Below are 17,165 nucleotides of genomic sequence, written 5' to 3'. Positions count from 1 at the left end.
GGCAGGGGATGTGCCATGCACCTCTCCACCACGGCTACAGTAATAACCACACCAGCCTCTTTTCGCCATCCCCGCATCTGAGGGTTAAACTATACAAGAAATTTAAAAAGCTTTTGAAAAAGCATGCTCGACGCTGCCCCTTTTATTTTGAAGAGAAAGCAGCCAATCAGCAGTAGCTGCTGCTAGCAAGAAGACTTGATCAAACAGCGGACAGTGAATAGCAATCTCTTCTCTCTTCCCCTGTCCTGCAGCACAGCCTGGACAAAGAAGAGAGGGACGGACTCCCCAACCAGGAAGCCCCCTTGAACACACACACATAAGCCCCTTGCGACATCTCAGCCTTTAAATCAACCTTCCCCAACCTGGTGTCCTCCAGATATTTTGGATTAGAACTCCCATCAGCCCCAAGCAGCATGGCCAATGATAGGGAAGGATTGGAGTTGTCGTTCAAAACAGTTGGTGGGCACCAGTTTGGGGGAGGCAGCAAGAAAGGAAGAGAAAGCTGTGGCTGCTCCTCTTTCTTACTGACTGTTTCTAGATCCTAAGAAGGGAAGGACTATGCCCAAGATGCTATGCAGAGAAGGAGCCGCCTGCAGCACCTCCCGGAGCTGCTCGGCCTGCTGCTGCAGCGATGCGGCAGGAAGAAAGTCAGCTGCCCTGATGGTGTGGCTGGCTCCTCTGAGGGAGGATGGGGCAGCGGCAGCCGCCAGTGCTGTTGCTGCCACTCCTTAGCGCCGGGCTCACTTGGGGTGGCGGCGGGGTCATGGTGGGTAGGCTGGTGCCACTGCCATCCATCGGGGGCAGGACACGGTGCACGAAGGAGCTGAACACCATCTGGCCACTGTCAGCCCCCTACAGCTCACCAGCTAGCAGCACCACCTGCGTGCACAAACAAACAGGTGGGCAGGAAGGAGGGAGGAGAGGCAGTGGCCTGCCCAGACCCCTTCTCAGCAAGTAGAGAGCAAGGTTGGCTCCTCTGGGAAAGGGCAGCCGGAGCCTTTGGCGTATGCATGAATCATGTATGCGTGGCTGGGCAGGAGCCTGGAAAGCCAGAGATGCAGGTATTTGGGGGTGAATATGACTGGAGACCAGACAGGGGCCCCAGATGCTGGAGTCTCCGGCTGAAAACCGGAGATCTGGCAACCCTAGTATGCGGGCATCTGGATAGGCTTGCCTAAACAAAAAAGTTTTAAGCAGGCGCCGAACAGGATACAGAGGAGGTGCCTGCCTGATGTCAATAGTCAGGGAGTTCCAAAGAGTTGGTGCTGCCATAGTAAAAGAACAATTTGCTACAAATGTAGAACGGATATTATGTGGCACCTGTAACAGTGCCTGTCCCACAGATCAAAGTGCTTGAGTGGGCATATATGAAGTAAGGCGGTCCTGACTGAATATATGAGATTCATTGATATCTAATTATGAACCAGTTCTTCCTTGTTAGTATATGATGCAGTTGGGAAAGGGCTGTGCTTAGGTCATGTTCACAAATATGTTTATTATTATTGGCTAGGAGGTGGCTTAGGTGGCATTAACAGAGGCCAGAGCCTGAAAGCAAAGCTACTGTATGACTAGACTGGCAGGCTGAATCTGCTGAGAGAGCTATATAGGGACTGAAAAGCATGTTTGCTTGCCTGCAGTAAGAAGGAAGAGTTTGTTTATTCTGCAGTTATTATAATGAGCACAGCAGAATTGGGTGCTTATTGCCAAAGGGTGAAATAAAGAGGTAAAGTGAACTGAAAAAATATCTACCCTATGTTACCCTTTACTCTTTTAAAGCACACACTATACTCATAATCATAGTGAGTACAGAAAGGGACTATTTTCCCCTTCTTTTTCTTGTTTACAAGATGGCAAAGGATGAAAACAGCCCTAGAGGGATAGTAATATTGCTGTGTACGCTAAAGTTAGCTAGCTAGCTGGCTGGACACCCAGGCCTCAGGCCTAAGTTTTGATTTTTCCAATACGTGTAGCTCAACATGAGGCTTGCCAAGAATGCCTTGTTCGTAAGGTTGTTAACTAAAATGGTTCTGTGGCAAGGAATTGTGGGGAAAATATCTTGCCCAAATTAGGGGCTCTGAGAGGCCATGAGATTGTCAGTTCTCACAGCTGAACTCAGTTAATTAAAGCAGTAAGCAAGAACACCTGCTTATCAGCCCAAGACTGGTACTGCAAGGCCACAGGCCTGCAAAGGTTCCTGGGAAGGTTGGAGAGCGTGTGACCATTAGGCACGAAAGCTCCAGAAGATTTCATCATCAAAAGCCCTCTGACTGGCTAATTAATTCCTGGCTGTTATTGGACTTTCCCCCATAAAAACAGAACCAAGACATCAGGTCTTTGTTCCCCGGTACTACCTGATGTTGGGGTTTCATCTGCTATCCAGACTATACATCTCTGGGGAGATGTGCAACCATGATGTTACTCTACTGGTTTAACAATCTTGTGTGAGTATAGATTAGGCTAGACAGGGTTGCTATTTTTATTTGTGATTTGAACTCTCTCTGTATTTTATCTAGCCCTTGGGGGTATTTGGTTTAAGGAACTATTTTGCTGTTATATGTTTTGCACTTATATTTTATTTTAATAAAGCTACCTCTTATTTACCAGTGTATGTTCATTTCAGGTGGGAATTGCCTCTGAGTCTAACACCTTGGGGAATTAGCATCAGACTACCGTATATTTGGGTATTTTGTCTTAAGGCTCCAAGCTGAGTATATTTTCGGCTCTTGTCCTCTGGAATTCTTAGCAGGTCTATTTCTGGCACTTTGGGTTTCCCCTTGGCCCAGAGTGGGTGACCAGGTTTAAGGGGTGGTGGCAGGCTACCTACCTTGTAGAATTGATGTTGGTTTACTCAGTATTGTTAAGGGAGGCATGGCTTCTGCCGGGCCAGGATCAATTACCCTGGGCTTGGGAATTGAATCCCAGTGAGAAATGGCAAGTTCTTAACAAGGCCTTTTCAAGGTTTCTGGACAGAAAAAGCAACCAGTAAAAAAAATTCCAACTGCTTTCCACAATTAGTTTCCAACTGCATAGTTTATTTACTTATTTATGTATTTGATTTATATCCCACCCTTTCTCTCAGTAGGAGCCCAGGGCAGCAGACAAAAGCACTAAAAACACTTTAAAACATTATAAAGTTATATGACTTAGAAGGTTTTAAAGTTATGTATAAAACACTGTATAGTTTGTCTTTTATATAGTAGCCAGTTAAAAAGTTTTCCCTTGATTGTCCAACAGGAAGGAAAATCTAAAGGCCAGGAACGAGACTAGAAGGAGGGACTCTCAAGGAGGAGTTAACAAACACACCCTATATTATTTATTTTCCCTCTGCCATTCCCTAAAGTTATAGCAGAGACAAGTTATTTTTCAGGTAGAATCTAAAACAGAGATACCTATTGAGGCATCAAAGCCAAGCTCATGAGCTCACTGTCTTTCCCAAAGTAGTTCAACCTATGAAGAATCAGAGCACAGGGACAGACCACAGGTGAAACGGGACTGTAGCTATAGTCTGGTATTCCTGGGGATCTCTCAAAAAAGGGTTAGACAATTCAACACATTAACACACACTCTGGATGGAGTAGGAGTGATGGGGAAGGTCACTGCCTTTCCCTTCCCCTGGTCCGGCCCTCACAGCCTCTTCTCCAGTGAGGGAGGGGGAATTGGCTAGTGCCATACACCTTCTCCTTCCATGCCCCACCTAGAAATGTGGCTGCCCCACCTAGCAAGGAAGGGTGGTGACAGGACTGATAGGGTCACTGTTGCTTTGCAGTCAGAATGAGTGCACTTTAACAACAACAACAAGCAAAGTACTACAACTCAGACAGTTAATTTTAGAGAAAGATAGTACTGTGATACATCTGGAACAAGAAATATTGGTGTGATAAAGATGGTAGCAAGAAGGCTTAACAGGCAATGGAACTGGGATGCAGGAACTGTGGCCCTCCAGATGTTGTTGGACTACTACTCCCATCTGCCTCAGCCAGCATGGCCAGCAGTCAGGGATGATGGGAGCTGGAGTCCATCAACATATGGAGGCCCATAGGTTCTCCATCCCTGCTATAGAAGTATACAGTATATGAGAATCACTTACAGTCAAAATACTAATCCGGATATGGTGAACAATACAATAAACAAGCATTTTCCCTCCGGTCCATGGCAGATGAACTGCAGAAGAGAAGAAACTGCACCAGGGGAGCCTTCAGTGTCTTTAGCACGACGGGTTCCAAGAAGCTGAGGAGAAGAAGTGCAGCCTTCCATCCCAAGGTGCCCCAAGGGTGCTTTCTTGTTTGGTGAGAGGGAAGAGGGACACAAGGCCTGGGTAGATGCAGGAATGCACAGTACTGTAGTGGTGCATGTTGAAATGCAGGAGCTCATCTCGACATAGGGTGGTCAGATGGAACAATGGCTCCTGTGTTTTGAATAGCTGTGGGGTAGGAGAGCAAATTTCTGCTTGGGATCGGGTCCCAGGGTGAGTTACAATCATTTAAAATTCAATATTAAAAACAGTTTAAACTAGATTACAGTCACAGGAATAGGGTGGGTCCTGAAAACATAGGTGTCAGAGGCCAGGGTAAAGTGGTGTGTCTTCAGCATACCACAGAAAATGTAATAATGAAGGTGCCAGGTGCACCTCTGTGGGGAGGGAATCCCACAATTTAGGGGCTGCCACAAAGAAAGCCCTTTCCTGAGTCAAGAGGCTGGGGAAAACCCCCCAGATAATTTTGGAAAAAATGGGGAAAAGGGAAAAGGTGTCTCCCCCCCCCCATTTTTCCAGTTCTTTTCTGGGTCTTCACATCTCTGCTCCTGGGCCATCTGTCCCCAGACTTCTGACAGCAGTAGAACTACCAAAAGGGGCCCCTCTGCTGATCTTAACATCCAAGAGGGTCTGTAGAGAAGGAGATGGTCTTTCGGAGATGTGGAATTTAAGGCATTTAAGGCTTTAAACGCTAATATGAGCACTTTGAATTAAGCTCAGAAACAAACTGGCAGTAAATGCAGCTGTTGTAAAAAAAAGGGGTTATATGAGTTTTAAAGGGAACCCCAGCCAGTAATCTGGCTGCTACAGTTTGGATCAGCTGAAGTTTCTGAGTAGTCTTCAATGACAGCTGAATGTAGATAAGTCACCGAACAGCAGAACATATTAGAGCTTGGAAAAGTTACTTTTTTGAACTACAACTCCCATCAGCCCCAGCCAGCATGTGCTGGATTGGGCTGATGGGAGTTGTAGTTCAAAAAAGTAACTTTTCCAAGCTCTGCATGATAGCATAATACCCATTTTAGCAGCATTGCCTGATATAATCATAGAATACAGAGCTAGCAAAGAGTGGTAGTGATTAGCATGCTGAACTTTGACTGGGGAGATCTCGGTTCGCATCTCTGACTAGCTGTGACGTTCACTGTGCTATGATTAATCTTGCTTATAATTAATATTTATAAGAATTTTTTTTAAATGCATGTTTTTGAATGACATAATTTTCATGTCTTTTTAACTGCCTTGGAGGCATTTGATTGAAAGCAAGGTTAGAAGCATATGAATAAATGAATTAATATATGAGCTCGAGGGCTCAGCTTTAGCCTAGAAACAGATCCTGGGTTAAACTCTGGTGATCCCTGGATGAAATGATGTCCTGCGGATTTAATCAGAGGCACTCCCAGCTTCAGTTCTCACCAGTGGTGCAGGGTGGATTAGGGAGGAGTAGCTGCTTCCTTAAAAGTTATTCAGGTCTTTATGCCACGCCTACAAACCTCATGAGCATATGGATTGCTGAGCTTGCACTTTAGCTTAGGATACTTCCAATGCAGATACTTAAATTGCAGGATGGGGACCTTTGGCTCTGTGAATTGTGAATCTGAGAACTCCACTGGCAGAGTAGCCCTGCTTTAATGCTGATCTGAAAAAAATGCATTTTAAAAATGTATTAAGGAAGCTTCTTGTTCCCCCTTTCCCCTACCACAGTGCAATCAGTTTAAAGATCTGTCTAGCTCAGCATCCTGTTTCCAAGAGCAGTTATCTAGATTAGGGTTGCCAGGTTCAGGGCCTGAGACTGGCCCTGTATCGTTAGGAGAAGAGAAGGTCAGCCAAGTGCAGGTGTTCTTGCAACTCTGTAATGGGAAAAACCAGAAGGTGGAATTCTCCCTCCCACCTGCACAACTTTTAAAGATACAAAATACCTCTTGGAGGCCCAATGTTCCCCACCCATGATATAGCAACATCAATATGCTTGATGCTTCACAGAACAAATGACAAAAAGATGTTCCTTCCCCAAGGAGCTTATAGTATAAATATAATACAGCCTTTGGCAACACTTCATTGGATGGGAAACTGTGTAGCCCTATACTTCCACTTTCAACCCAGGTCTCTTTGAAAGCAGGATTGCCAGGTGAAAATGAGGATGGGATTCCTGCACCTTTAACAGGTGCAGAAGAAAGAATTTCTACAGGTGTAGCATATCTCCCATGGTCGCTTGTCTTCTGCATGGAAACCATGTGCCATCTACCCCTAGTTACATGTCATAAATCATATGAAAACTGCATTATAAACTGACCTAATGATTATCTGAATGCTTGAAATTGGGAGTTTTCAATTTCCCCCCAGATCCGGGTCTCACCTTTAATCCAAACATGCATTTAGGAACCCATTTCTTAATGTTTTAATATATACTTGTATGGTGGTAGAATTGTTGTTGCAACCCACTTTAGATCAGGCCATGATCCAGTAGTGGGTTCTGACCCACCAGCTAGGGTTTCCAGGTTCTTGGCCTGAGACTGATCCTGTATCTTTAGGAGAAGAGAAAGTCAGCCAAGTGCAGGTGTTCTTGCAACCCTGTGATGAGAAAAACCACAAGGTGGAATTCTTTCTTCCTCCTACACAACTTTTAAAGATACAGAAGACCTCTTGCTTGTCACGCCCGGCCTCCAAGAGGTCTTCTGTATCTTTAAAAGTTGTGAAGGGGGAAGAGAGAATTCCACCTTGTGTTTTTTCTCATTACAGGGTTGCAAGAACACCTGCACTTGGCTGACTTTCTCTTCTCCTAAAGATGCAGGATCGGTCTCAGGCCAAGAACCTGGCAACCCTATCACCAGCTGAAGGCCAGTGCTTTAGATGTTCAACCCCATGCTACAGGTAACTTACAGTGTGTTCACTCTTGTTTATCTAGTATTCAATTTGGATAAAGGAGACTGTCTTGTTTTTATGACAGTACAGTGTTTTAATGTTGTTGTGGTAGCCTTCAGATTCTGTTGGTAGATTCTGGGAAGAGCTGTCAACTCATCCAGAGTGTGATGTGAACCCTCCTAATGACAGGACACATGAACCAGCTAACTCTTCTGTCACACACCTGATCAAATCAGAAGTGGAGGAAACCAAATCCTCCCAAATGCCTGCGATGTGGATCCCTTCATCAATAGGAAGGCATGATGACATTGACATGGAACCCAGCAATGACCTCCAAAGAGCAAAAGGAAGTCTCCGTATAGGGACAATGATCAATTTACCTGAAAGAATCTCAAGGACTTCTGAGCTTCCTAAAGACTCGGGGGCTTTTGCTGAAGAACTGGAGCTGCTGCCTGACCACTCCTTGCTCATGGATATCGAGCCTTCAGAATCAGCGGGACTTTCATCAAGCCCACCTGTGGCTCCTTTGCCACAACCTCTGTTAGCACAGTCTCATGGTGACATTGTCATGCTCGATGAAACAATTATCAGGAAGTCAAAGGACATTCAGATTCTAGAGCGGGTTGGGGAAACGCTACGGCAAAAGAAACTCCGTGCAACCCAGGCTTGAGGTAGCAAATGGACTTTTGGCCAATATTATGTGCAACAAATAGGGAACCATGATATAGTGTGGGCAGGGCCATGAAAGAAGTAAATTCTCCATCTGGCCATTGCCTCTTTTCTTCTCCTTGCATGCCTTCTCTCAGTGGAGGTTGGCCCATTTGGGCAAGTGGGGCACTGCCCTACCAACCTCAGTCTGCCCTCAGCTGGCCCACTGCCTGCCTTCTCACTTACAACTAGTCCAGGGGGTGGCATTGGTTGCCAGCTTCTTCCTCCTCAGTCTCAGGGTTGCTCCTTGAAGAAGGGAAGAGAGTGGAGACAAAACTAGAATTAGTTGGCTCTGCCTGTCACCTGCTGTGATTCTGCCCATCATCCGCTCTGGCTTGGCCTACTGTGGGCTTCCCTGCCTTCCGCCCTACCAGTCCTCATGGGTATCAGCCATCACTGCCTTACAGACAGACCGAGAGAAGGCATGGAAACTGCTTGTAGTGAAGCCCAGCGGTTTCTCTCTCTCTCACACACACTCTCTCTCTCTCTCTCTCTCTCTCTCTCTCACACACACACACACACACACACACACTCTCTCTCTCTCACACACACACACTCTCTGTCACACACACACTCTCTCTCACTCACACACACACACTCTCTCTCTCTCTCTCACACACACACACTCTCTCTCTCACACACACACACTCTCACTCTCTCTCTCTCTCACACACACTCTCACACTCTCTCTCACTCTCTCTCTCTCTCTCTCTCTCACACACACACACACACACGCACACGCACACACACGCACACACACAACATCTCTCACTGAATAGTTTAATTGGGTGATCCTGAGTTCTGGTATAATGAGGGAGAAAAACAAGTCCACACCTCTTCTTCTCCACACCAAGCAAATAAGCCTGTAACATCTTTATTTCTTTTCACATACATATCCCACCTTTTCCATCATGGGACCCAAAGAAGCATATATCTGGTTCTCATTAAAGTGATCGCCCATCCAGGCACTGACCCAGACTCGTTTAGCTTCCACAAGCTGCTGGCCTCATGTGCCTTCTGATCATACCCTGAGAAAATCCCTTGAAGCTTAGACAAGCTTTATGCAAAAAGTCCTCGGTTCTGTCCTCAGCATCTCAAAGCCGGGCTGGGGAAGACTCCTGCCTGAGGTGCTGCCAGTAGGCAGTATTGAGCTGGATGGGCCAATGGGGTGTGACTTGGGTAAAAGGAGCTTCCGGCTGTCCTTTTCTGCACCTTTTCTTGCTCTGTGCAACTGCATTCTTACTGTCAGGAGACACCAGAGTTCCATGTATTTTAATGCTTTAATTTTGTGGAGATGCATGGCTAGGAATTGCTCATGAATGTTGCCTTCCGTTTTTGCAGCGATGTTGAAATGAATCACCTGGCTCCTTTGGTTCTTTTCTGCTCTCTGTGAATGGCTGACACCGCTGGGCATAAACGGACTTTCACAGCTTCTCAAATAGACACGTTTAAAAATAGCTCCAGTGAAATAAAACATACGCTGGGGAAAAAGAAAGTTGTCAGCTGAGGTTTTTTTTCTTCTTAAACCAAGATGGACAGATTTATGTCCTCCAGTTTAAATGTTACTTTGACATGGTACAGGGATTCAAATTAGGCTCACGGCTCCTATTGAACACTTTGAGGAAGCAATCCTATACATGCTTACCTAGAAGTAAGTCTCACTGAACTCAGCCGGCCTTAATTTTGAGACAACATGTACAGAATTGTACAATTTATTTAGAACATTTCATTTCATGGTTGGTGTGTAGAAGGCCTTAAGAAGATAAAGAGTTAACACCCCTCCACAGCCTTGGAGAGGGAGGGCCACATGATCCAAATTACAGCGATAGGCAGCTGCCCAAAGTTCCTCCTCCAGTTGCACTCCCCGCATCGTCTAGGAACAACAGCTTTCCAGCTTTGTCCTTCCCCTTTACTGATTTCCCCCAATTAATCTCACTGTGTTCGTCTGGTTTTACTTACCTGGTTTTCTTCCTTTTACAGTTTTTTTGTCACTCCCATCAGCCCCAGTAAGCTTGGCCAATGGTCAGAGATAATGGGAGCCATAGTTCAGCAACATCTAGAGGGCCAAAAGTTCCCCACACCTGATCTAGGTTTTACAGAAAGTGCAATCTGGATATTGCTTTAATCTAACCCAGGGATGGAAAACATTGTTCAGCCTGAGGGCCACGTGCCCTTCTGTGCAATCTTCCAGGGGCCACATGCCAGTGGTAGGTGGGGCCAGAGGCAGACGTAGGTGAAGAAGTTTATTTTTACCTTTGTACCATAGGATTGTTTCTGCTAGGGGTGGGAATGGAGTTTGCAAAAATCAGACTTGATACCAGATTTTTTAAAAAGTCTGCATGTCCACTCTCTTTGTGGACCGATCCTGGACGCTTCGTGTTTGCAGAAAATCAGCAGCTTTAAAAAAAAGATTTTGTGCTGTTGTGAGGACCCTCAGTGCACTTAAGCCAAAGCCTTGGGGAGTGGGCGAAGAAGAACTGGAAGCAAGGGACAGGGCCTTCTCAGTGGTGGCCCCCAAATTATGGAATGATCTTGCTGACGAGGTGCGCCTGGCGCCATCACTGTTATCTTTTCGGCACCAGGTCAAGACTTTCCTCTTCTCCCAGGCATTTGAGCATGTGTTTTTAAATTGTGTTTTAAATTGTTTTTAAAATATGTGTATTTGTTTTTAATGTTTTTAGTTACTGTAAACCGCCCAGAGAGCTTTGGCTATGGGGCGGTATACAAATACAATAAATAAATAAATAAATAAAATAAGTGAAGATCCCCCACAAACACATACCCCACACTTGCCCTGACTCTGACCTGACCCAGCTGCCAAGGAAGAAGCCAACCCAGCCAACCAGCAAGATCTGGGGCACTGCAGCAAAAGCTCTGGGACAAGAGCAAAATACTGAGTGGAAAGGGGGTGGGAGGAAGCGGGTAGAGGGAGGGGAGAGGGAGGAGAGAGGGAGTGAGATGGGAGGGAGAGAGAGAAAAGGTGGGTAACATGGGGAGGGGGTAAGTGTCTGAAGAAAGGAGTGAGCGCAATTAGGGGAAGTCTAAAAGACTGATGTAGTAAAGGCATACATGGAACCAATTACCTAGAGAGGTAGTGGGCTCTCCAACACACTGGAGGCATTCAAGAGGCAGCTGGACAGCCATCTGTTGGGAATGCTTTGATTGGGATTCCTGCATTGCGCAGGGGGTTGGACTTGATGGCCTTGTAGGCCCCTTCCAACTCTACTATTCTATGATTCTATGACTAGCAGCAGTAGAACAAGTTGGGGTAAAAATACAGGAAGGATTGGAGGCAGCAGAAAACAGACTAACAGCGGTAGAAATCAGAGTAAAAACGCAGTGAGGAACCCATGGAACCTCACCCCAAAATTATAATGCTAGTCACAAGCGCAAGTCAGACGTCCACACACTTCCACACTTTTATCCCACACTCACTCACAACCCTTCCAATTCAAGAGTTCAAGCAGCCAGAAGAGCATGTGTTTAGAAGTCTGTTGGAATTGCTTTTAATATGTTTTAAAACCTTTTTTAAAAATGTTTTTAACCTTTTTGAAAAAAATGTTTTGAAAACTTTTAAAAAAAAGATGTTTTAACAGAAGTTTTGTTTTAATGTATTTTAAAGTCTGTTTTTCTGATGTTTAGGGCTTATCCAAATGCAGTGGGATAATCCACGGTTTCCATATTCGGTTTGTCATCTGATAGTCCTCACTTTGCCTTTTAGTTCGCTCTTTCCCAATTAAAAAAAACGCTTTTTTGCTCCCGCACATGCAGCGGTAAGACCCCTACATTCCTTTCGCTTTTTCCAAGCTCCGCCTCTAAAACCTCCCCCTATCAACCAATTGGTCAGCAAAAAAATGATGTATGCTCCTCTCCCCCTTTGCAACGAAGCACAATATGGCTGTAAAGGAGTTCTCGCCTTGGAAGGAAAGGCTGCTGGTTGGTTTCACGCCTGCCTTGTTTGTATTTGCGATATTATGCTTAAACGAATGTATGCTTTTCTGCCTTTATTGATATTTAAGGAGATACACACGCTGGCAATTGCACTTATTTCTCCAAAAAAGCAAGAAACCTGTCACTCCCCCATCCTTCTCCTTTTCCTTCCCAGGGAGAATGAAATTGACAAAGCTTTCCAGAGCAGGCTTGAAACCGACCAGAAGCCCTTTTCTTCTTTGTATTTGCCATATTACACTTAAAGAAATGTATGCTTTTCTGATCTGAAGCAAAACCCCCAGCAAGTACAATGAAATTGACAAAGCTTTCTGGAGGCAGGCATGAAACTGACCACCACCCCTTTCTCGCTTGGTGTGCATTGCAGATCTCACCCAGAGCAGCTGCCCAGTTTGCAGGCTGGCTAAAAATAAAATGCATCTGCGCAGTAGTTGCAGACACACACCCCCAACACCCCACCATTGCGATGATTGGTTCAATTTTCCCAGACTTATTCTTGCACATGCGCAAAAGTGCAGATACGTGATTGGCTGGAATGAGGAGAAGGGGCAAGGGGAAATGCCCAAGAACCGCCCATCAGCTGTAAAGTCTGCGGTATTGCATCCTACCTCCTGAAGGCACAGCGGATGATTCCCGATTTTAAACAGCAAATCACATTTTTGCCGGTATTGCAAGGAGCTGATTTAACCCATGAAAATGCGTAACAGCACAAGACGTCATTTGGACGACCGAAAAATAATGAACACACATAGCAGGCGTGTCACACATTTTGCAGTCTGGATGAGCCCTTAGTGTTTTTAGTGCTTTTGTTTGCTGCCCTGGGCTCCTGCTGAGAGGAAGGGCAAGATATAAATCAAATAATAAAACAACAACAAGAAAATGTGGATGAGATGCTCTAGGCTTCCCTGTTAATCTCTATGATATTAACCCTGTAAAACCTTCCTAACTGAAGTTTTAAACAAGATGAAAGCTGGAAATAGTGGAAAAAACCAAAGGGGAGTCAGAATTGCATTCCAGTTTGATGAAATGCTAGCGGATCAGAGCCAGCAAGCGGATCCCAATCCTGGTTTCTTCTCACACTCAAACAACCCTCTATCTTCCACCTAGCCAAGCAAAGGCATTATTCAATGACATATTCTAGCCAGTGAAAAACATTCAGGAGGGTGTAAAGAAGGCCAGTGGCCCATCTAGTCCAGCATCCTGTTTTCACAGTGGCCAACCAGGTGCCTGGGGGAAGCCCGCAAGCAGGACCTGAGTGCAAGAACACTCTCCCCTCCTGAGGCTTCCGGCAACTGGTTTTCAGAAGCTTGCTGCCTCTGACTAGGGTGACAGAGCACAGCCATCATGGCTAGTAGCCATTGATAGCCCTGTCCTCCATGAATTTGTCTAATCTTTTAAAGCCATCCAAACTGGTGGCCATTACTGCATCTTGTGGGAGCAAATTCCATAGTTTAACTATGCGCTGAGTAAAGAAGTACTTCCTTTTGTCTGTCCTGAATCTTCCAACATTCAGCTTCTTTGAATGTCCACGAGTTCTAGTATTATGAGAGAGGGAGAAGAACTTTTCTCTATCCACTTTCTCAATGCCATGCATAATTTTATACACTTCTATCATGTCTCCTCTGACCCGCCTTTTCTCTAAACTAAAAAGCCCCAAATGCTGCAACCTTTCCTCGTAAGGGAGTCGCTCCATCCCTTTGATCATTTTGGTTGCCCTCTTCTGAACCTTTTCCAACTCTATAATATCCTTTTTGAGATGAGGCGACCAGAACTGTACACAGTATTCCAAATGCGGCCGCACCATAGATTTATACAACAGCATTATGATATCGGCTGTTTTATTTTCAATACCTTTCCTAATTATCGCTAGCATGGAATTTGCGTTTTTCACAGCTGCCACACACTGGGTAGACATTTTCATCGTGATGTCCACTACTACCCCGAGGTCTCTCTCCTGGTTGGTCACCGCCAGTTCAGACCCCATGAGCGTATATGTGAAATTCAGATTTTTTGCTCCAATATGCATAATTTTACACTTGTTTATATTGAATTGCATTTGCCATTTTTCCGCCCATTCACTCAGTTTGGAGAGGTCTTTTTGGAGCTCTTCGCAATCCCTTTTTGTTTTAACAACCCTGAACAATTTAGTGTCGTCAGCAAACTTGGCCACTTCACTGCTCACTCCTAATTCTAGGTCATCAATGAACAAGTTGAGAAGTACAGGTCCCAATACCGATCCTTGAGGGACTCCACTTTCTACAGCCCTCCATTGGGAGAACTGTCCATTTATTCCTACTCTCTGCTTTCTGCTTCTCAACCAATTCCTTATCCACAAGAGGACCTCTCCTCTTATTCCATGACTGCTAAGCTTCCTCAGAAGTCTTTGGTGAGGTACCTTGTCAAACGCTTTTTGAAAGTCTAAGTACTCTATGTCCACTGGATCACCTCTATCTATATGCTTGTTGACACTCTCAAAGAATTCTAATAGGTTACTGAGACAGGACTTTCCCTTACAGAAGCCATGCTGGCTCTGCTTCAGTAAAGCTTGTTCTTCTATGTGCTTAGTTAATCCTAGGGGTGGTGTGACAGGTGGAGCTTTGGGAAAACCTGAAATGTATTTCACGTCTGGGTGTGAAAACAGTAGATTTGTTTACATTGAAAACAGTAAACAAACAGCCAAGATGGGGACTCTCCAATGAGAAAGCAAATACGGAAAATGTGGATTATCCAGGTAAGTTTGGATGGGCCCGTAGAGTAAAATCCACTTCAGACCACTTACTACAGTTGTCTATAAGGGTAATAGAGAATGGCCCCACAATATCAATGGCCAACTTCTTCCAGGCTAAATCTGGAAGTATGACAGGCTGTAACGGCAGCACATGTGTAGCTGCTTTCTTGTCATGAAGCTGGCAAGTCACAGAAGATTTAATAGTATCCTCAACCTGATTATCCATTTCAGGCCCCCAATGCAAATCACACAGTTGTTGCTTGGTTCGTACAATCCTTTGATGTGTATCATGGGCCAATTGTGTCAGGTTTGCTTGTAATTTTGGTAGTACTAGCATATGCAATGCAACAAAAAGATCTCTGCCAAGAACGGGAGCTCACTCTGATACCATACACACAGAATTTGTCTCCAATGCTACTTGTGCATTTGTTTAGGTAGTGTGAGTGGTGGGCTACAAAAGTATTGCATGTAAATTAATTTGGGTAATATGGAGACTGCAGAGCCTGTATCTAACAGCAACTCAATGCCCGATAATTCTTTTTTGTAGGGACAGACACTGTTATAGTGTTATAATACAAGGTTCTAGGTTTGGTGTCTTTGTCACGGTCCATGGTATGTGCAAAGCTCTCCTCCAACACCGCATTTCAAATGAGTTGATTTTTCTCTTATTCACTTTTTCACTGTCCAGCTTTCACATCCATACATAGAGATCGGAAATAGCATGCTATGTCTGCATTGAGCCTCCTTCGTAGGGCAGTTTGTATAATTTGCTGCAGGTTGTATTGTTCCCCAGTGGCAGCACTGTATACATTTTGAGGGCTGCAGGCTGTTTGCACCATCTTTAAACTCAGAGCTTTAAAGAGTAATAAATTACAGTTACAATTACATGGCCCAAAAAAGTAGTAATTACCGTTACAATTACAATTGCTCTGAAAGTAACCGATTACTGTACTTTTTCTCGAAAGTAATCACTACAATTACATTTCAGTTACTTTTTTAAAAAAACGCCTACAAGGTGCTGGCCTTGGCAGCTGCACATCTACGTAGCCTAAAACAATATTAAAAATAAACACACACATACAGAGGTAGTAGAATAATTCTTTTTATCCACAAGATGGCAATGGTGGTTTCTCTGCTGGTAAGGGAAGTGGGGAGGGAGGCTGAGGCTATCACTCAGATCTTTGCACATCAAACCAAGTGCAATCCCCCCCACACACACATACTCAGCGAGCAAGTGTCATCATTTCTCTCACTTAACCACCTCCCGGACCCTGCCCTGCCACCAACTAAGGGACACCCACCCAAGCAAACATTTTCCCCTGTGATGCAAAAAAGTTAAAACACTGCAAATGCAGCAAAGTAGCCAGAGAGGGTGTTGGAGGCCACTTTGTGTGCCAAGTGCAAACACAGTACACACACATACACACACACACTGTCATCTTTCACCTCCACAGTTCTTTATCTCCATTCTGCTGCTGCCTCCTTCTTCTCCTTTATCCATGTTCTTGCCCTCTGGCTCCTTTTCTCCTCCACTCCATTCTTTTAAACAATTGTTTTCTCCACTCCACCCCGTCTCACTCTCCACCTCCTCCCTTGTCACCTCCTACCTACCCACAGAGCATGAGGGAAGAGCGATGCTGCACAGAAGCCCAGTTTGAGGCACATGATTTTCATCCACAAATCAGAGGCGCAGTAGACTTCCCCTGCTTCCCCCCCCCCAAGTAAAGCCCAAAAGTAATGCTGGAAACGGTGCAATTACTCCACAAAAGTAGTAAAATTACTCCTACTTCTATTACAATCAAAATGTAAAGGAATTACCCACTCGTTACTCAAAAAGTAATGAATTACAAGTAATTCGTTACTTGTAACGAATTACTTCCAAGCTCTGTTTAAACTTGTCCAAATACCTTGTCGTTCTCCGCAGTTGCGAAGGCTGCACAGCCTGCACTGGTTCTGTCATGCCTTGACCCACTAACTTTGATTCTGCCACTGCAGTTTCTAGCTGGCTAACAATGATCATGGCTTTCTATAAGGTAAGATCAGGTTCTAGCAGAAGGTATTTGCTAGTGAGACATCACTGTTTTCTCTGTTAACTGATCCTGAATAATTTCTGCTGCCATATCCCCAAAATTAAAAGTAACACTCAATTCTCTTACATTGCAGCAATATATTAGTCTGTAGTTTTTCCTTGCTTCTGTCCCCAGCAGAAAAATTTATAGCATTCTGCAACAATATTAGCTGTAGGCAAAAAAAGTTCCCTAAAGCAACCAAAATTGTCTCATATTTATCAATCATCCACCATGGGCAAATTATAGAAGATTATCTGAGCTTCTGCTTCCAAGCAATGACTGAGTAAAGCACGCCACCTTGACTTTGGATGTTCCTTATAATGAATAGCTAGCACAGCCTTTCCCAACCAGTGTGCCTCCAGATGTTGTTGGACCACAATTCCCATCTTTCCTGACCATTGGCAATGCTGGCTGAGGCTGATGGGAGTTGTGGTCCAACAACATCTGGTGGCCCACTGGTTGGGAAAGGCTGAGCTAGCACATAGGTATTAAACATTCTAATCCAAGAAGTAAATGGAATCATGCAGTGGAGGCTGGTCTGTTAGGGCAAGTGGGGCACTGCCCCACCAAACTCAGTCTGCCCTCAGCCAGCCCCACTGCT

At 44.9% G+C, this 17,165-nt stretch overlaps 1 protein-coding gene across 2 annotated transcripts; it reads left to right on the top strand.

Moving 5' to 3' along the window:
* The first annotated feature begins 4,098 nt into the window (after positions 1-4,098).
* LOC133378435 (uncharacterized) lies at positions 4,099-9,473 on the top strand. 2 transcript variants are annotated; one of them, XM_061613275.1, is made up of 3 exons: positions 4,099-4,260; positions 7,224-7,782; positions 9,161-9,469. In XM_061613275.1, exons 1-2 carry the CDS (start codon positions 4,150-4,152, stop codon positions 7,779-7,781), a joined length of 669 nt encoding a protein of 222 aa, XP_061469259.1. In that variant the 5' UTR covers positions 4,099-4,149; the 3' UTR covers position 7,782; positions 9,161-9,469. The 2 variants fall into 2 exon arrangements, with proteins under 2 accessions (XP_061469259.1, XP_061469260.1); XM_061613276.1 differs by lacking the exon at positions 4,099-4,260 and adding an exon at positions 7,047-7,120 and having other exon boundaries at positions 7,224-9,473.
* Positions 9,474-17,165: the final 7,692 nt, after the last annotated feature.

The sequence above is a fragment of the Rhineura floridana genome, chromosome 2 (genome assembly GCF_030035675.1).
Source record: "Rhineura floridana isolate rRhiFlo1 chromosome 2, rRhiFlo1.hap2, whole genome shotgun sequence".
Classification (NCBI taxonomy): Eukaryota; Metazoa; Chordata; class Lepidosauria; order Squamata; family Rhineuridae; genus Rhineura; species Rhineura floridana.
Note: the sequence above shows the minus strand (reverse complement) of the source record. Positions and strands in the feature narration are given on the sequence as shown.

What these genes read in the sequence shown, in the direction of transcription:
- LOC133378435 (XM_061613275.1), top strand. Translation starts at nt 4,150, where the DNA reads ATGGCAGATGAACTGCAGAAGAGAAGAAACTGCACCAGGGGAGCCTTC. An exon ending in GTGCAGCCTTCCATCCCAAG is followed by an intron (nt 4,261 to 7,223) that starts GTGCCCCAAGGG and finishes TTGTTGTGGTAG; the next exon opens with CCTTCAGATTCTGTTGGTAG.